This window comes from Lasiosphaeria miniovina (genome assembly GCF_030549165.1).
Source record: "Lasiosphaeria miniovina strain SMH2392-1A chromosome Unknown B0T26scaffold_8, whole genome shotgun sequence".
NCBI classification, from domain to species: Eukaryota; Fungi; Ascomycota; class Sordariomycetes; order Sordariales; family Lasiosphaeriaceae; genus Lasiosphaeria; species Lasiosphaeria miniovina.
This window is the reverse complement of record NW_026848227.1, coordinates 3482570-3508755: the sequence shown is the minus strand read 5'-3', so window position 1 is coordinate 3508755 and position 26186 is coordinate 3482570. Positions and strand designations below refer to the sequence as shown.

Sequence of the window (26186 nt, the reverse complement as noted above, 5' to 3'; positions counted from 1 at the left end):
GAACCAGGGGAAGCAAGCATTGAATAGTAACAATGGATTCAGTGCTGTTTAATGTACTTTCGAATCACATAAACTCCCGGATTATTTCTGGTAATTACTGGGAAATACTTATGCTGAATTTCCTACCCTGTGGTCAATCAACACTAGTCTGGTGGAACAAGACGGCAGCGGGAGACAAGATACACCAGGCAATTTCCCCGGGACCGAGCACAGCAATTCGAGCGGGTGGTAGCTTGACAACTAGTCCCTGTTCGTTAGCATCCTTCACTCGTACAAATCCAACCGAGTTCATACTGAACCAGAATCTGTCCGAAGGCTTGTTGGGCAGCCGGTCTCGTAAGAAACCTCCTGGCCAAAGAGAAGGAATAGGGGGAAGAGCTTCGAGATCTGTCAACAATCCTTTCCCTTGGCTAAATTCAGTGAGGGAAACGCCTGTGGGTTTCTCTGGTCACTGACCGGCGTCACGTCGTACCTGCCCACCTACGGATTGTCGGTGCAATTTATCATGAAAGTAAGGCAGATACCCCTTGGAATGCGGGTCTTTGACGGGAGGCGAGCGAATTTCGCCGTCGTTCCTTCCAGATTGCACCCACGATGTGCCCACCCACCCATCAGCAGACAGCGGCGCGAGAAGTACCTGATGCCAGGTGTCATGACTAGTGGTGGCAGTTTCCATCCCTGTTTGTCGTTTGTGTAATACCCGCAGCAGGGTCGCGCCGTTCTTTCCACCATGGAAGTTGGAAGTCCCCAGTTCGTCGTCGTTGGCTCTGAGGTGAGTCGCTTCAGAGCCTCCACCCAATTTGCACTCATATTTTCTAGTTTGACCACCCCATGAGCCAAATTAGCTTGACCAGATACGATATATCTTTTCCGGGCCGCGCAAACCCATCGCCGTGCTGTTGAGGCCCACCACACGAGAGAACCTAAGTCGTTCGGGTTGCATGCACCGAGACACGGCAGCCCCTCTTTTCTAGCCACTCAAGTTGTCGTCACCAGACGACCCCTGCACCACGACTCTCGTTCATCGAGCGCGGCGGGCGCGTAACCAGACAGTCGGGTTAGCTACCCTGGCCGACGTGCCCGAAAGCGGCAGCTCTCAAAAGGAGTGCGCACATCATATCTCAGACCTCAAGTCTTTGCCGGCCGAAATGTCTTGCATCGCCTAGGGCACAGCTGCATTCGTCCCGCCTTATCCACCCATCGGAAACTTGCCAAGCCAACACAGCCAACCACAGCGCCGTCCGCACCACCCGCACAGCACCAACAGCATCGCCACAGAGCCAATTGTGTGCTGTCACACGCCGCAACGCCCGTCGTAACCCGCAACTCGCAACCCGCAACCTGACCTGCGAGTCGCAAATCGGTGGGGGGATACCTTAAGCGGGGGCGGGTTAGGAGAACGGATAGTGTGGGCCACGGCCAGCGGTGGAAGTTGCCTGGAATATTACAGAATCCAGGGTATCCATACCACACCGTATGTACCACACCGCAGGAAGTGCGTGCAGATACCCGCGTTGGCAGCTTGGGCATTCTTAGCTGACAAAACCAGGGCACCTGCAAGGAGCAGGTAGGCAGCCTGCGCTTGAGTCGCCCTATCCAGGTGCTTCTGCTGCCCTGCCGTGCCTGCCCTGGGAACCTGCCTGGCTGGCCTGAATCCTCAGTAGCGGGTAAAAAAGCGCCAGGGCGGCACGGATGCGGCAGGCTGCAGCAGGCTGCAGCCTCCCTACGCAAAGCTGTTGGCTGACCGCCTTCATCGGGTTCGCCTGGGCTTGTGTCGTCTTCCTAACTGCCCTGTATTCACCGCAGGCGCACTTTGCTCTGCGTTCTCGGCTCTCGCCCTGGTACACTCTCCAGGCTCATTTCGCTCCCACTGAGGTCGGAATCCTTTCCGAGTCCTCTCACCTTGCTCACCGCCCAGCACTCTGCGCCCCCATCTTACTTCGCTCCCTCTCCGTCTCAGACGCGGACTGCCCGTCTTGATCGAGTCGCGGCCATGAACAGCTTGCTGACGCTGGCGAGCACCACCTCGCTGTTCGGCAGCGGGGGCACACCGCTCCAGGAGCAATTTGAGGCCCGCATCCCAGGCTTCGGCGTGCTGCAGGGCTTCTTCAAAAAATGGCTCAAGGTCGAGCTGACGACGGTGCTCACCATCGCCGCGCTGATGGGCGCGGCGTCGAGCGGCGCACAGGGTCTCCAAGCCGCTGGATCTAAGATGTACTGGTGGATTATCAGATTCCTGACAGCGTCGATAAGCATCGCTGGCAACGACCGTCTCAACCGCGAGGTGCTCAACTGGCTTGGTGCAAGGGTCCTTAGCAACGGCAGTCGCATTCTGACGGCCCATTCTGAGACCATACAGAACGATGCATGGTATTATAGGAGAGTTCAACAGGAGCGAAATGACTACCACCACGAGAAGCGCATGCCCGTGCAGTATCTCCCCACGTTTGGCACTACGTGGTTCGTCTTCGAGCGCCGCATCTTCATGATTCGGAGAATCATGACGAGCAGCTCGCACTACCACAGCGCCTTCTCCAAGGGCACCCCCGACGAGTACGCCGGCGCCCCCGAGGGATCTGAGCCGCTCGTCATTCTATGCCTCGGGCGGACAGAAAAGCCAATCAAGCGGTTTCTTAACATGTGCCGCGACTTTTCGGACAAGCGTTTGTACTCCCTCTGATTTCACTTCACCATCGCACTGCAGCGGCAACAACGGCAGGAGGCAACTGGAAAACTGACTAGATTAATAGAGCGCGAGTCTTTTGTCACAGTTAGGACGAGCAAGCGAAGGCATTATGAAGAGTCTTTCGACACTACGATTTTGCGGCCGCTTCGCCCCCTGGAGACGGTGCATTTCGACGAGAAGATCAAGGCTGAGCTCGTAGACGACATCATCAACTACCTTGACCCGAATACGCGCAAGTTCTACAATGGACGTGGCATCCCGTACCGGAGAGGCTACCTGCTTCATGGCCCTCCGGGAACTGGCAAAACATCCCTTTCGTTGGCGCTTGCGGGCAGGTTCGGGCTAGAGCTGTACTTGGTGCATATCCCCAGCGTCCGCGAAGACGAGGCTCTGGAGAAGCTCTTCACGGCTCTGCCGCCGCGCTGCATCGTTCTCCTCGAAGATATTGATGCCGTGGGGATTAGGCGGCGCCCGGCAAAGGTCACTGAGGACAGCGATGACGAGAACGAGGAAGAAGAGTCCGAGGACGAAAACGACCGCGTGGCTCGATCTAGGTGCACTCTTTCTGGTCTGTTGAACGTGCTTGACGGCGTCGCATCTCAAGAAGGGCGCATCGTGCTTATGACGTCAAACTTTGCCGAGAAGCTCGACAAGGCTCTCGTGCGGCCCGGTCGCGTCGATAGGATGATTTACCTAGGCAACATTTCGCCTCGCAGCGCCGAGCTCATGTTCCTCCGCATGTATGCGCGCGAAAAGGGAGATGGTCCCGCGACGACGGAGAAATTGCAGCTATCCGAGGAGCAGCTAAAGCAGTTGGCGCTTGACTATAGCTCGCAGGTCCCCGAAGACGTCTTCACTCCTGCCCAACTCCAGGGATACCTTTTAAACCACCGCGACTCGCCGGTTCAAGCAGCAGAAAACATGGCCACCTGGGTGAAGGAGGAGTGGGCCCTCATGGATGAGGCAAAGGCGCGGGCCAAGAAGGCGTCGGAGCTCCGGAAGAAGAAGAAGCGGGAGGCCAAGCTCAAGTTGCTTGCCAAGCCAGCAAAAGAGGCTAAGAAGGACGAGGGCGAGGACCTTGATGCCGAAATCGAGGCACTGAAGGCCAAGATGGCAAAGGAAAAGTCTAAGAAAAGCAATAAGGCAAAGGATGATACGGAGGCGGGGCCGGAAACGGCAGAGACGGCAGTGAATGGCGAGGCGGCCGTCAAGGACGACAGCAATGATGGCAAATCAACCTCTGTGAGCGACGAAAAGGACGCGGCTCAAGACGGAAATGCCAAGACGAACGGTGCCGGTGAGACGGAAGAGTCGACGGCCGACACGAAGGGGCCGGCTGACGATACAAACGGAGTCGCCGGGACGAAGGAGCCGACCACTAGGAGTAACGGGGCAGCCAAGACGAAGGAACCGACGACTGAGATTAACGGAACAGCCGAGACGAACGGGACCAAGGTTGAGGAGACGGAGACTGAGGGCCTCAAAGCGACGACCGAGACGGCAACAAACGGGGACTCGGAGACGACGGCGGTGGAGATAAAAGAGGAGTGAAGGTCGGGTTGATTGGCGTACTGGCTATGGGAATAAGTGATTGGCGGGGAAAAGAGCTTCGCATTGGTCGCATTTTTGCCGGGCGTTTTCAAAGACAAGCGGACTTGACTGGGCTGCATCTGCATTCTGCCATCCGCATCCTGCATCTGCACATCAAGCATATTTGCCGGTGTCTGTCGTTCAGGAACTGCTTCGGTCTGGACTCTCAGTGGACATATTTATCTAGGTACTGCGTTAAAAAGCATTCGCTCAGGACTTGTTTGTGATGAGGTGGGTTCTCGTGATGTCTGTCCTTATAATCAGGTGTCGACTCAAGCCAGGCAAGCTGTCATCGCGGCTTCAGATGTCCCGCTGTTGGTCTGTCAGGTGGTGAGTCACATTTGGCATCGCCGCCTCTTGCCACCCGCGGCTCGGCTCGTGCATTACTTATGTAAGTACCTAGGTAGAGTGGGCTTGGCTTGGTTCACGTTGCGGCGGACTGCTTAACTGTCCGCGCACGTGGAATCGAGACGCATTCGCACATTCCATTGATGGCCGGGGTGATGCTCGGGGTGGCCCTGCTGAGGTTGCGAAGGAGGGTGCAAGTCGGTGCTGAGGTCTTAGGTTCGAGCGAGTCCGAGACGGGAATTTGGTTGATAAGAAAACGGAAAGAAGCTCACCGATTTCCTGATTCCTAACGTGGGCGGGCGCCAGGCGCTTCAGCTTGAGCGCCAGACCTAATAGCCCTCAGAGGACAGTAGCTGAGCCGCTTTCTCATAGGCCGGAACGGATTATTGTGGGCGGCTTTCGATAGCTAATATATCGTGATACTGGGTGGCTTTGCAGCCAGAAAGCAAGGGGCGCAGGGCTGAATGTCAATGCGCCTGTCAAATGCGCATCAAACAACACGCGCCATATCAGGACCAATTAGTTCTAGATTTCAAGTGGTATAATATGAGCAGCTCGATGGCCGATTTCTCACCCCTGATAGCACTCTTTTGACAATACCTCGTCGTCAAAGGTATCATCAAAGCCTTCTTTGTAGAAATACGGGGGAGGCCCAACCCATTCACCCTCCTGATCCTCGACCCACGACCCTGGAATCTGTAAAGATGGTGTCTCATCAGCTGGCTCAGGCAACGTCCCATGCGTTGCCATAGTTGGTCTCGTGATCGCAAAACTCCAGTCTTGGATCCCAGCCATGCTTTAGAAATGTGGAAAACTCGAGCAAAGGCTAGTAAATCCTATTTCCCAAATTTCCCTAAAGTGGGATTTGTGCCAATAGGGATATTTGAGGCCCTTTAAAAGCCTCAGAAAAACGGCATCCGTAGTACGTCTGCCAAAGGAAGGGTCCAGTCTAGGACCGTGAGTCAGAAGGTTGTGCAGAAACGTGGATAGAGACCACCTCGGCTCCCACACTTTCGTAAACTCGGGTGAGGAGTATATCTCGGCGTCCCAGCCCAGCGCCTCATACCTTCCGAGGAACTCTAGGTACGGTCCTAGAGTTGACTTGTCTCTCGTAATTATCGTAGACCAAACGGAGATGAATAAGAACCGAAATAGATGATCCACTTTCCCACCATGATGCACAATCAGCCTTGGAAGTTCTAGTTGAATATTCAAAATTTCGGGGTTAGGCCACTGGCTCATGTAATAATTACTGGGAAATCAATACACTAGGTGATCGAGGGCTGCAGTCACAATATATTAGCCTTGAGTCCTACTTTACTGTCACCTCGAAGGAGAATCCAACGCCTTGTTTCCTAGGTGCTTACCGCCTGCCGTGTCGCATCCCTGTTGAAGCAGAAATCTACACATGACGATTGTAAGGGTCGGTGATACGCATCGACACATAGTATGCTGCCCCGGGTTAGATTTCACGGCTTGCGTGCTTTTTCCATCCGGTCTGCCCAACCTACAATAAGCAAGGACAACCCGTATTGACAGACAACATCTGGTGAGGCGAGCACCTGGGCAAACACCTTGCCAAAGCCACATCGCCATCCTGACAGGCTCTTAATATCGGTGAGCTCGTCGGGACGACGGGGTGGTATTTCACCCGAAAGCCAGAGAAGCCCCAGTGGGACGACGGCTCCCACTGGATCGACAGTCTTCGAGCCGTTGACGACATCCACCTTCTGGGAAGGAAGAAGATCTCTGTTTCGGGGGGTTTAGGTGAACTCGCAGAGAGATCATGTGGGTCCCACTCGCTACCGACAACATCGCGCCCGTTGTGGATTGTTCGGACCTCGAACCGCTTGAACGGGGTGTTGTAATGCTTGATCGAAGTAAGCCGGTGACTCTTCCGAGTGTTGCCTGCACGCGTAATCTCAGTATCACGGCTGCTAGATGGCTGCTGAGGCAGGTGGCTCCGCATGGCGGTCTCGATCGCACTCGAGACAGTAGCCTGTATCGATGGCGCCATCGCGCCGACAAGCGAAATGGTGGAGCACGATTCTAGGATCGACGCAGTGATCTTCTGCGCCTCGATAGCGATTCTCTCCTCCAGCGCCGCCGTGCTGTTCGCGAGCGAAAGAGACGCGATGCGAGTCTCGAGGGCGTCAAACCGTGAATCGATGTGTTGCCTAAATTGACAATTAGGAAATATCCAGGAAAGTCCGCAATGGTCGCTCTAACTGGTTGACATAGCCCTGCGCAAGCAAAAGAGTAATCTTTGCAGACACGAGGTGCTCTCTATACGACTTGAACTTGTCCTTCTTCAGCGTCGCCTTGATTGACTTCCAAGTGGCCTTTCTGCAGCTGTCACCAGGGACCGGGAGAACAGTCTTGACCAAGCCTTCAAGCGAAGCGAGGTCCGCAAAACATCGTTCCAGCAGCTGCTGCAGAGGATCGGTGCTGCCCTGTGGAATGGCGCTGCGCGCAAAGCTGGCCTCGATGCTGTGGACGAGGTCGTGGACTAGCTGCACGTCGGCAAGCAGCCACCGCAGAGACACCGGCGTGTCGGCGACCGAGGACCAAAAGTCGTGCTGCTTGATTGACGCCGCGATCTGCGCTGCAAGACCGACTAGGCCCGCGACACTCGCTACTGCGCTGAGAGGGTCCATCGCGGGCTGAACTGGCAAAGACATAGAGTTTGTTTGTTCTGTTATTGGAGAGGCTAGCTAGTACTGCAACAAAAGACAGGAGTGGGACGGCGAGACTGAGACGAAAAGGATGAATTAAATTGTCATGTCATGTCATATCCTAATTTTCGGTCTCTTGTATGTTCCTCTCTGGAAAAACTGCTAAAATAGTTATGCAATCGTGTTAATCATCGTCCAGAATCTCGGATTTGGTGGTGGCAGTGATGAACCCAGAGCCTGTCGGCTCGGCATCTTCAACCGGGAACTCAAAGTAGCACACGAATGAAGGCAGAAAGCGGTTTTTTGAAATGTCGTAATTCTAGTGGAGATACTGTCGAACGCGCTCACCCCGGATAACAAGTCGTTCTGGGGAACTGAAATTCTCCGCTCCCCATAGTTGGCCGCAGTCGCTTTCGTCCTTATACTTCTTTTTCCAGGGCCCGACATGTTCGGCTGTGAGAGTTTCCCCAGTTGACGTGTCGTAGCATAGACGTATCTTGACTTCGGTCAATATAGCCGTCTCTTGGACGAGGGTTATATTCACTGGTATCTGTTCGTTCTCGAGGGGAATTTGTAGGGGATGCTCAGGGTGGACGACGGCACGACCGCCTCTGAGCTCTGGTATTCTGTTTAAATTAAAGCGAGGGGCGGATTCGTGCGAGGACCACAGGACAAACGGCCACCATTCACTTGGATATCCCCATTCACTTGGATATGCTTTATCTGCAATCGGCGCAAGAGTGTAGGGGGGTAGTTTGAGTGCGTCCCAGCCCAGTTCGTGCAAGGTATGTTTGTTCAGGCAGGCAATTTTTTTTCAATTGCCCATTCAGTACTGGGATAAAAAGAGCACCAGGGGTTTCGTTCCTGAAAGACGTGTATTTTTGCGGCGTAAGGAGAGAAGATGCACTCTGGGCCCAGTTCAATGCGGGCATTGGTATCCGCTCTCCATGTTTGATCATGACCGACAGCGAGCCAGAGCCTGAGGATTGAACATCATTGAGATTGGCCGTCGAAACCCCAGAGTTCAAAGTATCCGGAGGCTGAGGCGTGAAGACGGGAAATCCTGAATTTGCCGAGCTTGACCACCTTCCGGAAGGAATCGACTCGGCGGAATGCCGGGGCGGTCTCCTGAGCTGCGGTTGAGCAGGGCTCCCGGCCTTTGAGATCCAGTGGTGGACGGCGTCGTCAATAGTCGGTCGGGCTCCCGGGTCCTTTAATAGCAACGACAGAGAAAAGTCAATCCCACGTTATATTACGTAAAACGAGAAAAGGCCAACTCTGGACTATAGACTTTCCGCAAGTTCCCGAAAGCTGGGCAACATAGCCGTGGCTCCACTCCTGTTAGTGCTCTGCAAGCGCTGCTAGGGACGGATCCAGCGCTCGTGTCAGGCTTGGCTCCGGGGAGGATCGAGGCCCAGGCCAGGCCCCACAACTGGCTGCAAATTTGGGCCGAACCTCAAACTCTTCACGTCATTGCTCCCATGTATTAAACTTCCCCGGAATCTCTTTTTCGGCCCCACTACGCCTCCAGACATCAGCGCTCCCCCCCTGAACCACAGGAATAAACACGGCCAACGCAGCCCTGGCCCGCTCGCTCAACGACTTCACCTCCGCCAACCCCCTAATGAATCGGCTGTTGAGGACCCAGACCCAAGACGACGACGACTGTGACTGTTCGGCGCACCACCACCCCACACATGGACCCAGCTGTCGCCGTTACTCGCCCCCGACCTCACGACGTGCCGAAAGCTCAACGGCATGTCCAGCGCCACAGCCCAGCCCGGCCACGGCCTAGGCATGCCGGGCCCGGATTTGACTTTTCTGACAAGAGACGAGCCGAGCTAATAATGGCGCGTGGCGGCTGCGAAACCCGCTCCCGTGCTGAGGGCAGCAGCTGTCTCGGCACAAGTGAGTGACTCCCCCCCGGGTTGGACCTGCACTTGGAGATGTCTCCTATCGGATCATCTGACTAACAAAATGTCTTGCCCAGTGCCGCTCGTTGCGTCTCGGAAGATGATGCTTGGTGGTAATAGCCAGGCTCGTCTATCCTTTGCGTCGACCGCTTCCAAGCCCCGCCATTGGCTCTGGGGCTGGGCTGCGTGGATTACCTCGGTCCTCGTTGCGTCGACGGTGCTCAACACGGCCGGGCCGCTGCTTGCCGTCTTTTCTTCGTCTTCTACGATGCCGGCGACTCAGGTTGCAGCGAAAGGTGAGCTCCCATTCGCTCTCTGGCTTCAAGGTCGTCTGCACATGTGCGTGTGCCTTCTAGTTCTGTCCAAGAACAGCGCTTACACGCAGTGCAGCAGTAGGACACACGCTGCATCGCGCCGCGAAACGCGCCGGTGCATGCGCCGCGAACGGCGTCATCGCCAGCGAGTACAACGTGCCGCTGCACGTCGGCGCGCTGCTCATCATCCTAGGCGTGTCGAGCCTGGCGTGCGCGACGCCGCTGCTGGCCGCGCGGTTCCCCGTGCTCCGCATCCCGGAGCCGTTCCTGTTCGGCGTGCGGCACTTCGGCACCGGCATCCTGCTGGCTACAGCTTTTGTGCACCTGCTCCCCACGGCCTTCACCTCGCTCAACAACGGCTGCTTGTCGAGCTTCTGGACCATAGAGTACCCGGCCATGCCCGGCGCCATCGCCCTGTTTGGCATCTTTTTTGTGGCGGTCATCGAGATGGTCTTCAGCCCCGTGCGCCAGTTCACGCCCCGTCCTGCCGCCGCCGCCACCGCCGCGCCGCGGGACGAGCAGCTTGGCGACGGCAGCGCTGGGTCGAAGACGCAGACGAATTTGACCCACGTCACTGCCGTGCCAGCTGGCGGCGGCGGTCTCTGCGTCGGCCACGCCGGGGTCGTGGCTGCCGTGGCGCGGGGACAGCACCCGCGGGCCGTGGAAAGCAGCAGCAGCAGCAGCAGCAGCAGCAGCAGCCGTGACAGCAGCATTGCCCCGGCCCACCACCTCAACAACGAGATGGGCGAGGAGTCGCAGAGCCGCGGGCTGACGGCCGAGCAGCAGCGCAAGAAGAGCATTCTGCAGTGCATGCTGCTCGAGGTGGGCATCCTGTTCCACAGCGTCTTCATCGGCATGGCGCTCAGCGTGGCGGTCGGCAGCAACCTCGTGGTGTTGCTGATTGCCATTGCCTTTCATCGTAAGTTGGCTCTCCGCTGTAGGGCTAAGATGCACGGCTGACTTTGGGGACTTTGCAGAAACGTTTGAAGGTCTCGCGCTCGGCGCTCGCATCGCCTCGATTGCGTGGCCCGGCAAGACGCTGCAGCCGTGGCTCATGGTGATGGCGTACGGATGCACGTAAGGCACCTCCTCTCAATGACATGACAACCCAAAGGCGCACCGCTGACTATTGCCCAGAACACCGCTCGGCCAGGCCATCGGGCTGGCCACGCACAGCCTGTACAGCCCCGACTCGGAATTTGGGCTGATCCTCGTCGGCACCATGAACGCCGTGTCGTCGGGCCTGCTGGTGTTTGCCGCGCTCATCGAGCTGCTGGCCGAGGACTTTCTCAGCGACCACAGCTGGGCCACGCTGCGCGGCCGCCGCCGCGTCGTCGCCTGCGTGCTGGTGTTGATGGGCGCCATCTGCATGAGCCTGGTGGGCGCCTGGGCGTGATGTTCTGGAATAAGAAAAAACTTGAAAATACGTCGGCTTGTGGCGAGGGCTGGGGTGATGGCTTTTTGAGAAACGGATCTGGCTTGGGGCGTATCGGAGAGAGGGTAGAGCGTGTAGATTAAATCGCAAAAATTAGATTAGATGAGACTAGCGGTAGCTCGAATCATGATGTCTTTTGTCGATTAAGTGGATTTGGAAGTCAAGCTCTTGGGGAATGTGCGGAGTGAGCTGTTATGCATGAGGGACGCTCTCTTTAGTGGAAACCTTGGCCGATATATGCAGTGTCAAATGAGCATGCAACGAGATTCACCATCCATCTCGTCTGGTCTGTAATTAATGGGTTCTGCAGATTGAAAGAAAGTCTTTTAAGTTTAGTTGCAGCACTCAATGGATGTATGGCGGCATGTGAAAGTCTGGAATTACAGGTGGGTCCCGTCGGACTGATATCGCACATTAGCGTCACAAATTTTCAACAGCTCCTCACTACGGTTGGTGTCCACACCAACAAATCTTCCGTAGTATAGTGGTCAGTATATGAGCTTGTCAACTTTACAGAAGACTCCGCTCGGGACCCGGGTTCAATTCCCGGCGGGAGAGGCTAATTTTTTTTTCTTTTTTCACCTCAACTCACCATTTTTATTGGTACTTACCAGTCAGGGTTTTATCTTTCTGTTTGAGTTTCATTTGAGTTTCCATTAACTTTTGGTGATTCAATTTTTTTCCCGCATTTCCTATCCAAAATCCATCCCACATCTTCAGCTCCCCACAACCTCAAACTTGGTACAATCGTCCTGCGCGCCGCGCTGCGCAACCGGCATGGTGACGGGCTGGTGATTGCGCGCCGCAATCATGGAGCACACGCGGTACGCGCCCGGAGGCAGTCCGCCGGGGACCGCAGCCCGCAACAGACCCCCGCCGTCGCCCGCATCATCCACACCAGTGAAGAAAACAAAGGCGGCCGGGTCCGGCGCAGCCGTCGCGCGCAGGCTGCCAATGTCCTGGATGACGACGTGGCAGTGCCCGAGCACGCGCCCGCGCTCGTCGAGATCTTGCGGCGCCGAGTAGTACGTCGCGCCCGGGTTCGCCAGGAACCCCGCCCGCAGGTTGCGCGTCTGGATGCGTACTGTGAATGTTGCGTGCGCGGTCACCGCGTCGCCCGGCTGCGGCGCCGTGATCAGCGCCGAGATCATGTTGTCTGCCGCCGGCAGCCGCCCCATCGGGATCCCGTTGCACGACCCGTTGCCGTTCTGCCGCCCGTTGGTTAGGGTCTGCCCCGCGCAGAAGTTGATGAAGTTTGCCGCGTCGCTGTGAGTAGTAGTGTGGTCAGTCAGTGGTTCATTGCCTTCGGTCACAGATTTGCAGTGATATAGAGACGCACGTCGACGAGTTCGCCAGCCCCGCATGGATCCCCGGCGTCCCGCTCTCTAGCCCCGTGTGCTGGCTGCCGGTCTGCACCGCGCTCGCAGCCAAGCACGTTGTTGCGATGCTGATGCTGTTAGGTGCTGAGGTGCTGGAAGCGGGTGGCGCCGCTTGTTCATTGCTAATAATGTGTGTCCGTTGGAGCTGGCTGGGCGAGTCGGGCAGAGCGGCGCCGCGCGCGAGACTGCTGCTGCATGCTAGCACGGCAGCTACGAGCCATAGGCCTGGTGATGATATCCGTGGCATTCTGACGAAGGGGGTGAGATGCTGTTTTTTTTGTCGCCAGGTACCCGGGACTGACTGATTTGGCAGCAGCACCGGGTGCACTTAAATATTCTGGGGGTGTTTCGGTTTCTTGCTGCCTGTAAGACAACCGAATGTCTTGTCTCAGACAGACGCTCGGCGCAAATGTCTACTTGAGGAAGTCTAAACTCGCCTCCTGGGTTCAAAAGTCCGAAACAGGTCCGCAGCGGGCGGACTTGCACTTAAATACCCGCCCTCTCGGCGCCTGCCCTGGCGCCGCTCGCTACGTCGGGCTACCATAGCGAAGGCCTCGTGGACATGACAATAGGCAAGCTCTCAATTAATTAGAGTAGTCCCTCGAAGCGAAATCCCCGGGATGTTTAAATGGGTGTTCCCGCTGCCCGCCCGGCTAAAGCTAACAAGTGAGAGTTTTCCATCTTCCATGGCTGGCACTGCCGATGGCCAAGCTTCACGGCGCGGCAGTGGGTTGGCGGCTATCTGAGAGCCGCTGCGGTGGGTGAGACATTGATGGCGTCTTTCTCTTTCCCGACGCAAGAGAATCCTGTGCTGCTACTATGTAATTGGCTGTTATATAATCAGCAACCTTGCCGTTACGTCTTTCTATCTTATCCTGCTCTTTGGCGCGATGCAAACACCTTTCCCCTTTCTCACTGCTCCTTCTCACTGCTTCTGATTGGCTCCTGGTCTGGATGAGACCATTCTCACTCATCTTGGGCTTTTTTCCCAGAGCCTTTGAGAGAGATGGATCGTTAAATTGAATCTTTTATGATATTGCCCCCAAGATAGTCATCCACGTGTTTCTCAAATTCCTTACTCATTAACGTCTCACCGCTCGCCACATTCTAGCTTCACCCATCGTACCGTCCCTTTCGCAATCATCCCTTTTCTAGTTTTCCTTTTCTCCCATCGTCCCTCATATTGAACTCACTGGGGAGCCAAACCGACAACGCCAACCCTGAGGAACGTCGGCTCGCCCGCAGCAATGCGCTTGGCAACCTCTCCAGTCTTGAGCTCGTCGACGTCCCACCACGCGGCCACGTACCGGCCGTGCAGAAAACTCGCCTCGTCGGTCGCGGCCCAGACAGCCCATTGGCCCGGGAGGTTCTCTACTTCTCATCAGCAACAGCAACACCAACACCAACACCAACACCAACACCAACAGCAGCACCAACACCAACACCAACACCAACCGCACCCGAAAGAATGACAGAAGAAAAAGCAACTTACCGTCGTCCCACGCGAACGAAGACTCGTCATACCCGGCGTCGCGCGCCGCCTGCGTCAGCACGCCGCCCGGGTGGAAGCTGACGATTTGTAGCTCGGCGGCGGCCACGTCCTGCGCGGCGCGCTGTAGCAGCACCGTGCCGGCGCTCTTGGTGATGCCGTACGCCGGCAGCCCCTCGCCCTGCGTGTCAAAGTTGTGGATGGCCGACGTCGAGATGTTGACGAGGTACTGCGAGAGTCAGCATTGTCCGCCTGCCGTCTAGGATGTAGTTGGAGACGATGGTTTAATTACCTTCTTCCCGTGCCCCTGCTCCGCCTGCGCGGCAAAGCGCTGCGCGTAGTCGAGCAGCGCGCGCACGTTGGCCTCGTAGGCGGCCCACACGCCCGCCAGCGGCGCCCGCAGCAGCGGCGTGGTCTCGCCGACGGCGGCCGCGCTGAGCACGAGCACGTCGACGACGACGCCGTCGGCGGCGAACTGCGCCCACAGCGCCTCCGTGTCGACCAGGCTCGACGAGTCGGTCGCGATCCCACTCACGGTAGTGGCAGGGGATGCCTCGGCCGCGAGCTTGGCGGCGGCTTCGGCCACCAGCGCGGGGCGGCGCCCTGTGACGATGACGCGTGCCGCTTTGGCCTGCACGAAGGCTCGCGCCGTAGCGAAGCCGATCCCCGCCGAGCCGCCTGATACTAGTACGGTCCGCCCAGCTTGGCTTAGTTCGGGGCGCAGCGGCGAGATGGCTGCGTACGGCTTGTGGTGGAGCGTTTTGATGAAGGTTGCTTCGAGGGGGGATGGCGACATGGTGAGGGTTTGTTCTTGTTGAGGCTGAACTAGTGTGTATGAGTTGTTGTTGTTGTTGTTGTTGTTGCTGTTGTTGTTGTTGTTGAGGCAGTGGCTGGTGTGTATTGAGATGTCGATTTGGCAGTGAGTCTAAGGGGGCTGCTGGTGTTTATATAGAATATTTAATTTCTCATCACGAGAAAACATTTGCGTGCAAGTGAACCTTGTGAGGCCGTTCAATGGTGGCACCCTAACAAGTCCTTGGCTCCAATGGATGAGCGGCTGTCGATCAAATTGCAGCCTGTGTGGTGTGTTGTGGATTTCGCCCGACTCAGCTATTTAATTGCCTGTTGCCGCTCCTTCTCCGTCGATTCTCCGTCAATTCTCCGTCAATTCTCCGTCTTGCCGCTCCCGCACCCTTTCCGCACCTTTCCACTCCTGTTCCGCGTGCTTTCCGCACCTTTCCCGCACAAATTCCGCATATTGTCCATCTGTATTCGGTCTAGCCTGTCTGATTGCCGCGAGCCGGGCTCTCTAGCCTGCGGTGGGGCCTAGCCAGAGCGGCTCAGATGGGCCCCTTTTGGCATGTCTAGGCCCAATCGGGGGGCACTGCAGCGGAGAAAAGGCGGGTTAACGTGGGAGAATATCCGCCTCTGCCGGTTCTCAGTCATCAACATTCCACTCACCACGACTAGTCTAATCCTATGGCCCCCCTACTTGACCTATGCGTCCAGGCCCAGCCAGCACAGTATATCCGCAGCTACCGAGTACACCTGCCATGGCCCCGCCCAACACACTCACAGCACCTGCGGCAGGCAGGCGTAGCTTGAAGCGCAAGGCGTGTTTGCGGTGCACCAAGCTGAAGCGGAAATGCGATAAGTCGGCCCCTTTTTGCGTCCGCTGCTTGGAGACGGGCGTCGCCTGCCACTACCCTCCGCTCCGAAACCCGCTGCGCCATCTGCTGGACCAGCTCCAAGGCACGTCTGAGCGCTCAGGCCTCGTCCAGATTGACCAAGCTTTGTTGGGTCTGGGTGCGGGTGCGGGTGTGGGTGCTGGAGAGGATGGAGAGGCGGATGCAGATGCGGATGCGGATGCGGATGCAGGCGCGGGCACACGTTCACGACATCGACACCGCAGTGCCGGCTCCGACGATGACGTGCCCTGCACCACGCCACCGCCAATCTATCTACCTGGCAGACCTTCACTGCAGCAGCCGGTGCTGCCAGATGCCAGCTGGAGCGTCGGACAGAGCAGCAATGTCGGTGCGAGGAGGGAGGCGGACCCTGTCGACTCGCCCATCGCCATCACAAACGACTTTTGGTTCATCTGTCCCGACACGTGGCCGCGCCAGTACGGCCTCTACCCCCTGCACTCGGACGCCGACAAGAAGCCGGCCGCCAGCGACGACACGCTGGCGCACTTTGTGTCCCTGCTGCAGACGTGGATGCAGGCCTGGACCACCGACGGCCACAGCGTCCTCATACACCGTCACCTCTACTCGCAGGAGGTTCCCACCGTAATCCAAGACGCCCTGACGGCCCTGGCCGCCTACCACGCCGCGGCGGCCCACGGCAGCGCCAAGGGCGTGGCGCTGCGCATCGTGCAGGATCGAGCGCGGCAGCTGGTGGACGCGCAGCGGCAGCTCGAGCAGGCGCAGGTGGACGCCGGGATCGACTTTTGCCCACACGACGTGGCCAACGGCGTGCCCTTCTGCCCGCACGGCGCGCCGTGCATCGCCGTCGCCACGCCTGACCACCTGGCGCGCACCCAGGCCCTGTTCGTCTACCAGCTGGTGCTGCTCTTCGACGGCGACATCCGCTCGCGCGCCCTCGGCGAGCAGCACGTTGAGATGCTCCACAAGTGGGCCTGCCAGCTTGTTGAGAGCACCCGTCTTGACGCTGTTGCTGCCGCCCGCTTGTATTTTGTCAACAGCCTCTGTCTCGACGACCGGGACGGGGTGAACGAGCCCGACACGCGGCAGACTCAGTGCGGCGACAGCGGGCGGCAGACTCAGTGCGGCGACAGCGGCAGTGGCAGCACCAGCACCAGCACCAGCACCAGAACCAGCACCAGAACCAGCACCAGAACCAGCACCAGAACGAGCACCAGCACCAGCACCAGCACCAGCACCAGCACCAGCATGACCACAAACAGCTCCACCACACCGACAGACTCAATATCCACGTCCACGTCCATATCCAGCATCCCCGCCACGGCGCCGGCGCCGGCGCCACCAACCCATCTGGCGTCGGTGATGATGACGCACGACGTGTGCGACAACAGCTGCGGCAACATCGCCAACCGGCAGCAGACGGTGTTCGCGGCGGCGGTGGCGGGCGGCAGCAACGGGTCGCCGGCGCTGGCGCACGCGGCGTGGGTGCTGGCCGAGTCGGTCCGGCGCGTGTACCTGGCCGCCGAGCTGATGCAGTCGGCGTTTCAGACGCTCAAGACGGGCCGCCCGCGCTACATTGTCGACGCGCCCTTCTCCGCCAAGGCCAGCCTGTGGGACGCACCGTCGCCGGCTGCCTGGCTGGCTGCTGTCGAGGGCCGGCCTGCTGGTGCTCCTGGGGCGACGGGGGCAAAGACGTCGCCCGTGCTGCTCATGGTCAGCCGCGACGGCGCCTGGCGCATTATGGACGAGGCCGCGCCCGACCAGGTCGACGACTTTGCCCGCGCCGTGCTCGAGATGACGTATGGTCGAGATAGTGTCGAGACGTGGCTAGTTGGTAGGCGCGCGGCGGTGTCGGCGCGGTTCGCATAACCATCTCGTTCATCCCCCTGCCGGTTCACGAATGCATACTGTATAGGATACTGTATAGTACATGCGTGTCGCAGTCATTGCCGCTCCAGACTCTCGATATCAGGCCCACACTGTCAGCTGTAACTAGTGCTGCCGAACGGAAGAAGCGGAAGTAGGTAATCACGGCATAGTTCAGCGATGAACGTTTCATGCGTGCAGATGCGCACCCTCGGATCAATATGAGAAGAGATGATACTGTGTATTTCCGTTACCGAGTTTGTCGTCCTAGCCGGATAGGTTAGGTATGGAGGACAAGCAACGCTGCAACGGCTCTCTACAGTGCCGGGCCGGGGAAGCTCTCGAGACCCGGGCCTTTGCCACAAGGTCAACAGTTGATGGTACAGTTGATGGAGATTAGTGAGCCTCCCGACAAGCAGCTACCCACCATGGCTTAGTATAGGATCAACCATCAAGACGCCGGGGAGTTGCGAAGAGATGACAGACACTAACTCAAGTACAGAATTCTATTCAGGCAATGCGACCGCCTGCAACAGGAAACAAAATGAACCTGTCGAGCCGCCCATTAAACCACCATCTTCACTCATAAACAAACCCCCTTTTTGTTTGCATGTGTCTTGTTCTAGCTTAGTTGCATCGACACTCAGCTGCGTGCGTGCCCCTGACTGCTTTTATTATGTCTTGTAATGAACTGGGCAATCCCAAAGAAATAAACCAACTAAAATCCGTTCCATGCCAAAGCAACAAAATCCGCTGCCTTACTGCCTTAGTCACTGTCAGGAAGCGGTCAACTGAACGGCTCCTTCCTTTTTGCCTCCGGCGGCCCTCCGGGGGCGCCTGCGGCGAGCTGCTCGCTACGCTCGAAATTCGTTCTTTTGTCAGATTCTCAATCCGAAATTTCCTATTTTAGGTTTATCCGATCGACCAGTCCCGTTTCCATCGACCTCACCCAAGCAGGAGAAACCCCACTTCTTACCCTTCCCTCAGCATTTCCAGTCTGAGGCGCACGGGCTCCATAGACCCCATTCCCCACTCTCTACACCAAGCAACCAGCAGCTACGGCGAGTGTCCACACTTGCAAATATTCCGTAGCATAGTGACCCCGCTCGGGACCCGGCTTTAATTCCCGGCGGGAGAGATATCTTTTTGTCTTTTTCCCTTCCTTCTTTCCTTCCATCCATCCATCCATCCATCCATCTACCTAACTGTATTTTTGGTCGCGGGACCGGGTGCTTGTCCCAACGTCTTTCATTACCGACCAAGCATGGTTAGGTTCCATGCAAAGAACTAAACCCTCGCATAATTGATTCATCGCCTCGCAACTGGCCCCTAGAGATTCTTCTAGGTCTATCTAGACAGGCAAAAACTGAGGCCGCCTCGCACCGGGCCAATCGCGCAGCGCAGTGGCTCGCTTGGCAACGGCCGACAGCACTGACACGGCAGCCAATCAGCCGGCGGCCCTCGCTGTCGAGCGTCCAGCCTCACGGCGCCAGTTGCTCCCAAGCCCTTGGCAGCCGTCAGCTGCCCCGTGCCGTGCGGAATCGCACAACGGGGCGCGGTCGGCTCGGCACCGCTTGGCTTTGTTTCTTGTCGCCATTGGCCTGGCCGGCAGGGCTGCGTAGGGCTTCTGTGCTGCGAGGCCTCGTCGTCACCTCTGCAAGTCGTTGCGGGGGTTTGATTGGGAAGCTGTTTGTTTCGGGTTCTCGAAGGGCAAGGCGGTGCGTGCGGGTTCGAGGCAGCAGTCTCGGGCGTTATGCGGAGTATGAAAGTCGGAAAACTAGTGTCCATGGGCAGTTGGGTCGTATAAAACCCTCCCTGGGAGCCGTCGCTCTGTTTATCATGTCGCTGGTCCAGACCTGACTGGCTCCAGACATCCTAACTCCTTTGACAGTTCCCCTAGAACTAGTGATCTGACGCCATGAGGTTTCTTTTCCGGTCCCTAGCCGCGGCCGCCGCTTGCCTGCACCTCGTCGCGGCGGCGCCACAGACGCAGCCCAGCGACATCTCGCTTCGCTCCCGCGCAGACACGGGCGGCGTGCACTCCCTCGAGAAGCGCCGCAGCTGGGCCAAGGGCATCAGCAAGAAGCTGACGCACATCGTCGACCAGGCCGAAAAAGCAGGCAAGGACGTGGTGGGGGCCGTCAGCGACGCGCTCAAGGACATCGACGAGGAACTGCGGCCGACTGCCGAGGACATTGGCGAGGCCTTCTCGGACGTCGTGTCAGAGATCGCCAAGCTGTTCCAGCCCGCCGTGTGCGCCGTCGTCGCCAAGACCCTCGTGCCCTTCTACGACACGTCGGCCGACATGTTCGCGGCGCTGAACCCGGGCCCGCCGGCCGCCACCAACGCCGACCAGAACTTCTTTCTATACCCCTTCGTCGGCGACCTCGTGCTCGACGGCATCCGCATCCACTACCGCGCCAACTTCGCCCCGGGCTTCTCCGCGCACGGCGTCACCATGGGCCGCGACGTCTACGTGGACAGCTACGCGGCGTCGGCCGCGCCCACGAGCGCCGACTTCTTCTCCACCGTCAGCCTACTGCTGCACGAGCTGGCGCACTGCCGCCAGTACCGCGACCGCGGCTGGCGCCTGCACGAGTTCGGCGAGCGCTACCTGTACGGCTGGTGCGCCGCCGGCTTCAAGTACGCCGGCAACGACATGGAGCGCGAGGCCGACGCCGTCGAAAACCGCCTCGACGGCCTGCTCACCCCCCAGGGAATTCGGTATTACCAACTGTGGCGCTCGCAGCCGGCCGTCGCTGCGCTCGGGTATCCGTCGAACGGCGCGCCCGTGCCGGTGGTTGGCGGCGGCCCTGCGGGCATGCTCGAGCTGCAGTTCGAGCGCGGCGTGGTGCTCCTGAATGCGGCTAGCTGCTTTCGCGTGTTGACGGCCGACGAGTCCAAGGCGCGCAGTCTGGCGAGGTGTACCATCCGGCCGTGTGTTAATAGTGGCGTGGAGATGCGGAGGGCGGAGAGCGGCCCGGCGGTCTGCACCGAGGCCATCCGCGAGGATAACTTCAAGTGCAGGCTCGCGCACACGACGTGGGCCAAGGCGCTCAAGGACGGGTTTACCTGCTGATGGCATGGGTGGCTGGGATGATGTGGCCGGCGTGTTTTGGTGAGATGGAAAGGAAGGGGGGATCAGGCATCACTGTTGTCGACTTTCGAGCGTAGGCGCCCCCGGAGGGCCGCTCAGTTCCCTTTCCCGACTTCCATTGCCAGGTAGCGTGTTTCAAGGGCCCAATTAATTAAAGCGAAGCAATAAATTCCCCGTATTTGTTGATATCCCGCTGTTCGCTCTAAGCCTAGCATAGGAAAAAAGGCCCCTTTCCCCTATTCCAGGGTGAAATATTTCTCTCGTCCACTCAATTAGTCAAAGTCACTTGGCGGGCAATCCCGCAAGAGAGCGCTTAGTACGCCAGCCGCTTGCCCTCCCAGCCAATGTAACCGTCCTTGGACCCCGCGCTCTCGCGGGTGGTGTTGTCGATCTGGATTCGCGAGGCAGAGTGTCAGCCAGTCATCAACCAACCACAAAGAACAGAAGGCTTCACATACCTCTCGCACGGTCCCCGCAGTCACGCTCTCGAGTGAGGTTAGCGGCCCGTCGTAGCCGAGTATGCTGGCGCCTTCCTTGCCCATGTCCGAGTCGAAGAATCTGGCCCTGTCAGTCTCACACCATTTGACCATTCAATGCCGAGAACAACTCACCCCGGATCAACAGCAAAAACCGCAATTCCCTCCGACTCAAAGTGCGCGCGGCGCAGCAGGTGGTTGAGCATCGCCTTGCTGGCAGCGTACGCGCCGTTGCGGTAGGGGACGGTGGTCTCGACCTCGCCCGTAGTCGCCGCCATGGTGCTCACGCCGACAAACTTCGGGGTACCTCTGCCAGCAGCAGCAGCAGCCAGCAGCAGCGGGCGCACTGCGGCGTACAGCTTGAGCGGGCCGAGGGTGTTGATCTCGACGAAGCGGCGCTGGTCGGCGGGCGCGATCTCGTGGACCTGGCCGAAGACGTTGGCGACGCCCGCGTTGGCGATGGCCACGTCGATCTGCGTGATGCCTTGGGCTTTGAGGGTGGCTACGGCGGCGGCTGCGTCCGTGTCCGACTGGCTGTCGATCTTGACCAGCACGACTTTGCTCCCGGCGCCGGCTGGTGCTGAGGACAGGCTGAGCGCGCTCGCGGATGATGGGTCACGCACGCCGGCTACGAGGGTTACGTTGGGACGTGCCAGGTAGGTCTCGGCCAGTCCGCGGCCGAGGCCTGTGGGGGGTTAGAGCTTGGTATTGGTTTATGGGATTCGGGAAGGGGCATGGGTGGTCAGGGGGGGGGGGGGGGGGGGGGGCGGGGGGGGGCATACCGCGGTTGGCACCTGTGATGAGAATGACTGTGGGTGTTGAGGCCATTTTGCAGGAGTGGTAGTCACGGTTCTGTGAATGGGAGACGACGGTGTGCAGTTGATAGTCTTGGTGTTTTTGGTTTTTGGTTGTTGCTGTTGGTTGTTGGCTGTCAAGGTAGGGGCGGAGGGTGGTGAGGATAGTCTGTACTGCAAGGAAAGAAAACCACCCCTCACAGAGCAACGAGACTGTCTATATATACGAGAATGAAGTGTATCGAGTTTCTCGCCGCATCCTAGGCCTCGGTGGTTCCATAGACTGACAAATCTAGGGCTTTGAAATGCAATTTGCTCTCCGGCACGTGTGTGCAATTAACCGAATCTGAGCTAGCCATGCTAGGCTACTTTGGCGCCTTCTGATTTGCTTGATCGGCTTTGATCGTCCCGGGTAGGCGAACTGAGGGCGCAAGACGAATGAAAAGGGGAGGCTTATTCAGCTAGCGCAGGTTTGGTTTTAGCGAGAAGAGGCGGTTGAATGGGCCACGGAGTGCCGTGGCAGTCCACGGAGCCCCACGGCGTTGGCTGCCGGCGTTGGCTGTGATTGGCTGCCCTTGATCGGGCGACTCAATCACCGACTCAATCACCAGCTTGGCTGCGTAAAACGTACCACAGTATTCAGCGCCGGCTGGGAAGGGTTCGGGTTTCTTTAGGCGGGCAAGTCAAAAGCAGCCTCTGTGGTGCACACTGCAAGACAAGGTTCGCCGACACAAGGATCGGGCGCGTTTCGATGCGATGCTCTCTAATTCCATTCGCTTGCACGGCAGCACTGCAGCACTGCTGATTTAATGCAATATTTTCTGGCATGACTAAGGATTTTTGTATTTTTTCTTGATTCCGTGAGCATTCTTAATGTCCGTGAGCATTCTTGATGAGCTTTGATCTAGTTACCCCATCTAAAAATCGGCGTACCCTCCCGGGGTTCATTGGCAGCTGCGAACGCAGGGACTGCTTTTTGTATGGTAATATGCCGTATTTCCTGGCTGCCACCCTGCCACCCAACGTCATACAAGGCGCAAAGGAAGCCCGGCAAAGTAAAAATAACACTATCTACACTCTCACATGCCGGTGGCTTCAAGTCTGTACAGGCTACGCGGACTTTGCAGGCCTTCCTGCTGGCGAGGTAGATTTATGGACTCAACACCGAGGAAATGTATTAACATGTCAACAAATCAGGATTTAACGGATTACTCAGGCAACTGGGCGCCGGCCATGACTTTGGGCTAATTTGTGTGTAAATTAAGGCCTTAGAGTTGCTATTTGTAAGTTACCCTTATTTTGAGGCATTTGGTAACGAATAAATCCTCCAACTAGAAAACACCACGGCAAACACGTTTTCAAGGCTTCAAACCTTGTTGGCCTCAGCGGCCGGGCTGGCACATGGAAGCGGATGGGCGGTAGGATAGTATTTCACGATTTTACCGGCCGAAAATAAGCCCTGAGTATCTCAACTGCCAGCAACTGCAAGGACCCCGAGGGGGTCGTTTTTGGATGGGGTCCCTAGATCAAAGCTCTTCTTAATCCGATCCTGGACGTCGCTTCACTCACAGCCCTAATCAAGCCTGGCCGACCTTAGTGTCAACAATCAGTCCTTTTTGTTCCAATCGCTTTTTCATCCATTCATGTGATTTGCCATATTTTGACATATTTATTTGTCGCTTCATAATCTACTTCAACAAGTATTTCAGATAAATACCAAGTTTAATATTCATCTAAGCAGAGCCACCCACACCAGCATACAGACCCACGCCAGCATACAGCTCGCAATCTCGCCGACGGTAGCTTCAGCAGGCGGAAAGAGGTCATCTTCTATCAATTGCGCCCAAGTGCTGACTGCTTCTCGAAAATGGCTTGGCAAGTTAACTATCTTCGTGAAATATACAAAGGGTACTGGTAGATAGGATAATCTGCGGTGGGGATTGCGACCATAATTATCCTGTCCGGAGGACAATATTATTGCGAAACTTTGAAAAAATTACTATGTGAAATTGATAAGACGCTTTATCGCCTTTCCGGATTGGCTAACCTTTGTGGAAAAGTGGACCCGATTTCTCAGTCTCTGCCATTTGGTCAGCACACTGTCCAAAATTAATGCAACCGGTATCATTGTGTGCATAACTCTACGGCAATCTTGAATCTGAAGCCCGATTTGTATTATAATGGAAATCAGCCGAGATATAAGCGTTTAAATGCTTTCTGGCGTGGTGGGGCGTGCGCAAGTAGTGTCAATGCTAGGGTGGGCTTGCGCACGTGAGTGCCAATGCCAGGGTGGGCTTACGTACGTGACTACGCAAATTGCCCTTTAACCCCGCCTTTAAATTCTTCGCCCACCCCACAATCGCTTTTCTTTTTCCAATAGTTAGTCGTACCGTAGTACCTTTAACGAACCTTACAATCTACCCACTCTTCGTAGCTAACCTCCCTTCCTCCGTAGTACCGTTTTGCCTGTTATGGCCAGGTTATTCGGTATCTATGGCGGAGGCGGCGGAGACGGCTGCCTGCAAAGTTTGCCACACCTGCGGCGTTGAGAAGGAAATCGACCAATTCCGGTCGTTCCGAAGCCCTCGACGGATCGTCCTGGATTGCGCAGATTGCCGCAATCGCGGCAGGCAGCAGGTAAGTCTATTAGACCTATCTTCCTTGGTTTCCATACTAACTTCATTCCTAGAGAGCCGCGTCGAACGCAAGAGTTTCTGCAGCTGCTGCCGTAACCCGCGGACAAGGTCCCGCCTTTGCGCCTCGCCAGAATCTCACCCACACCGTCCTTGCCCAGCGATACCACGAAGGCGGCCGTATCGCTACGGATACCCCCGAAATAGCTGCTGCTCGTAGCGAGGTTTCGGATATCCAGAGACGCCATCGCCTCGAGCGTCGCCACGGCGAAGAACCTTCCCAGACCCCGACAATGAGTAACTTGCTTCGCCAGCAACAAGAGATCCAGGACCTCGCCGTCGACCTCTCACCCTCTACGCAACCGAGAGTGCCTAAGCGACTGGCTAACCAGTTTGAAAATATGGAAGTTATCGATAATAACCAGCAAGCTATACTTCCACAACGACGGCCACTACCCTCACCATCTTCACCTACTCGTGGCCGTCCCCGAGGACGACCGCGCCTTGCACGAAACCCTGTCGGCCGACCCCGTGGTTCCCGTAGACGACGACCCTCCTCCGAACAACAACCCCCTCGCGAATTTGACGAGCTTCCCCCTCGGTTTACAGGAGCCGATTAGGAATCGCCTCTCAACGAGGAGGACCTCGCTATTAAGACGGAATTCGACAAGGCACTTGCTGCCGAGGAGATGCAATACTGCCTACGCTGTAAAGAGCGGTGATTTGACGTGGAGCCTAAGGCGGATGGGGTCTGCAAACGTTGCCACGATAAGGATGATAAGAAACGCCAAGACGAGCCTTTTTTCTTCTCTGCTGAGAACAAGCTGGATTTTGGCAGTATACCTGATGATTTACCCCGTCTTAAGCCGTTAGAGGAGATGTTCGTCGCACGGGTACACGTCAGTGTCAATGTATTTACAGTACGTTATAAGGATACAAGCAAAAGAGGTAATAGCTAACTCAATTTAGGTTCGTGGGCAGCAGTACAGGTATCGTGGGCATGTTGTACACTTCCTACGTGACGTGGGTAAGGTATATAGCGAACTCTCATTATTACTAAAGGATCTGGATATCGTTATCCTTTGGCCACGTGGATCTGAGGGCATGGCCCAGATGGATCGGCAGTTCCGCCGACGATTCCGCGTCCGCCGTGCGGCAGTAGAAGCCTGACTTAGGTTTCTCTCCAATAACCATCCCGGTTACCAAGATTTCACCTGGAATTACGATAACCTCTCCCAGCTCCCTGAGGATGGTAACGTCTTCGACCAGCTAAAGCATCCATGAAGTTGATAAGACTATGGGTTTGCCTGCTGATTTTGGCCCCGGTAATGAGCCAATTAAGGAGCCAGAGCTGGAAGATAACGATATTATAGACGAAGCCGCAGTACCCAACTTACTAATCCAAGAAACCGAGCTCAACCAACTCCAAGGCCGTATCGATAATATCATGATTAAAGATACCGAGAAAGTCCCCCTACAGCCAGCTAACCTACAGCCCGCACACCAGTTACAGATACCATCTATCCGTCGTACGCCTCTCGATGAATTCAACCAGAAATATGCCCTACTTTCCTTAGCATGCCCTACTCTATTTCCCCGAGGTATTGCAGATTTTGTCGAGCCCAGGCAACGCAATATATCCTACCAGGATTATATCGAACACGCAATGAAGTGGGAAGATGGCCGGTTTGCCAGACACCATAGCTTCCGATTCATTGCTTTGAACACACTAATGCGGCAGCAAGCCCGTAATAGTAGCAAGTTCTACGTTAGCAAACACCACCGTACGCCCCTTACTAAGGAAGACCTTCAACAAGCTCTAGC

At 56.9% G+C, this 26186-nt stretch overlaps 9 protein-coding genes and 1 non-coding gene across 10 annotated transcripts; 6 read left to right on the top strand and 4 right to left on the bottom strand.

The window, feature by feature from the left end:
* Positions 1-1993: 1993 nt before the first annotated feature.
* Positions 1994-4237, top strand: B0T26DRAFT_681526 (P-loop containing nucleoside triphosphate hydrolase protein; the record flags this gene model as incomplete). Its single annotated transcript, XM_060440645.1, has 2 exons — positions 1994-2663; positions 2772-4237. The coding sequence occupies 2 exons, from the start codon at positions 1994-1996 to the stop codon at positions 4235-4237; spliced, it is 2136 nt and encodes a 711-aa protein (XP_060290762.1).
* Positions 4238-5705: 1468 nt separating this feature from the next.
* B0T26DRAFT_517551 (uncharacterized protein) lies at positions 5706-7387 on the bottom strand. Its single transcript, XM_060435459.1, has 4 exons — positions 6854-7387; positions 6132-6801; positions 5992-6076; positions 5706-5907 (listed from the first exon to the last, which is right to left on the bottom strand). Exons 1-2 carry the CDS (start codon positions 7303-7305, stop codon positions 6132-6134), a joined length of 1122 nt encoding a protein of 373 aa, XP_060290761.1. The 5' UTR covers positions 7306-7387; the 3' UTR covers positions 5706-5907; positions 5992-6076.
* Positions 7388-9146: 1759 nt separating this feature from the next.
* On the top strand, positions 9147-10922 carry B0T26DRAFT_757395 (ZIP zinc transporter-domain-containing protein; the record flags this gene model as incomplete). Its single annotated transcript, XM_060446240.1, has 5 exons — positions 9147-9207; positions 9290-9508; positions 9606-10445; positions 10504-10603; positions 10664-10922. The coding sequence occupies 5 exons, from the start codon at positions 9147-9149 to the stop codon at positions 10920-10922; spliced, it is 1479 nt and encodes a 492-aa protein (XP_060290760.1).
* Positions 10923-11431: 509 nt separating this feature from the next.
* Positions 11432-11519, top strand: B0T26DRAFT_t262. Its single transcript has one exon. It is a non-coding gene; the product is annotated as a tRNA-Asp (tRNA).
* On the bottom strand, positions 11486-12581 carry B0T26DRAFT_733182 (uncharacterized protein). Its single transcript, XM_060443134.1, has one exon. It carries the CDS (start codon positions 12323-12325, stop codon positions 11678-11680), a length of 648 nt encoding a protein of 215 aa, XP_060290759.1. The 5' UTR covers positions 12326-12581; the 3' UTR covers positions 11486-11677.
* Positions 12582-13413: 832 nt separating this feature from the next.
* On the bottom strand, positions 13414-14625 carry B0T26DRAFT_794289 (uncharacterized protein; the record flags this gene model as incomplete). The annotated part of the gene is made up of 3 exons (XM_060446887.1): positions 13414-13711; positions 13833-14058; positions 14122-14625. The coding sequence occupies 3 exons, from the start codon at positions 14623-14625 to the stop codon at positions 13530-13532; spliced, it is 912 nt and encodes a 303-aa protein (XP_060290758.1). The 3' UTR covers positions 13414-13529.
* Positions 14626-15382: 757 nt separating this feature from the next.
* Positions 15383-17365, top strand: B0T26DRAFT_658273 (uncharacterized protein; the record flags this gene model as incomplete). The annotated part of the gene is made up of 3 exons (XM_060438854.1): positions 15383-15624; positions 15838-16590; positions 16948-17365. The coding sequence occupies 3 exons, from the start codon at positions 15383-15385 to the stop codon at positions 17363-17365; spliced, it is 1413 nt and encodes a 470-aa protein (XP_060290757.1).
* Positions 17366-18918: 1553 nt separating this feature from the next.
* On the top strand, positions 18919-20858 carry B0T26DRAFT_517447 (uncharacterized protein). The gene has a single exon (XM_060435457.1). It carries the CDS (start codon positions 19281-19283, stop codon positions 20439-20441), a length of 1161 nt encoding a protein of 386 aa, XP_060290756.1. The 5' UTR covers positions 18919-19280; the 3' UTR covers positions 20442-20858.
* B0T26DRAFT_517465 (uncharacterized protein) lies at positions 20607-21928 on the bottom strand. The gene is made up of 4 exons (XM_060435458.1): positions 21718-21928; positions 21071-21620; positions 20918-21017; positions 20607-20850 (listed from the first exon to the last, which is right to left on the bottom strand). The coding sequence occupies exons 1-4, from the start codon at positions 21761-21763 to the stop codon at positions 20773-20775; spliced, it is 774 nt and encodes a 257-aa protein (XP_060290755.1). The 5' UTR covers positions 21764-21928; the 3' UTR covers positions 20607-20772.
* Positions 21929-24222: 2294 nt separating this feature from the next.
* Positions 24223-25084, top strand: B0T26DRAFT_681518 (uncharacterized protein; the record flags this gene model as incomplete). Its single annotated transcript, XM_060440644.1, has 4 exons — positions 24223-24366; positions 24419-24730; positions 24771-24902; positions 24983-25084. The coding sequence occupies 4 exons, from the start codon at positions 24223-24225 to the stop codon at positions 25082-25084; spliced, it is 690 nt and encodes a 229-aa protein (XP_060290754.1).
* Positions 25085-26186: the final 1102 nt, after the last annotated feature.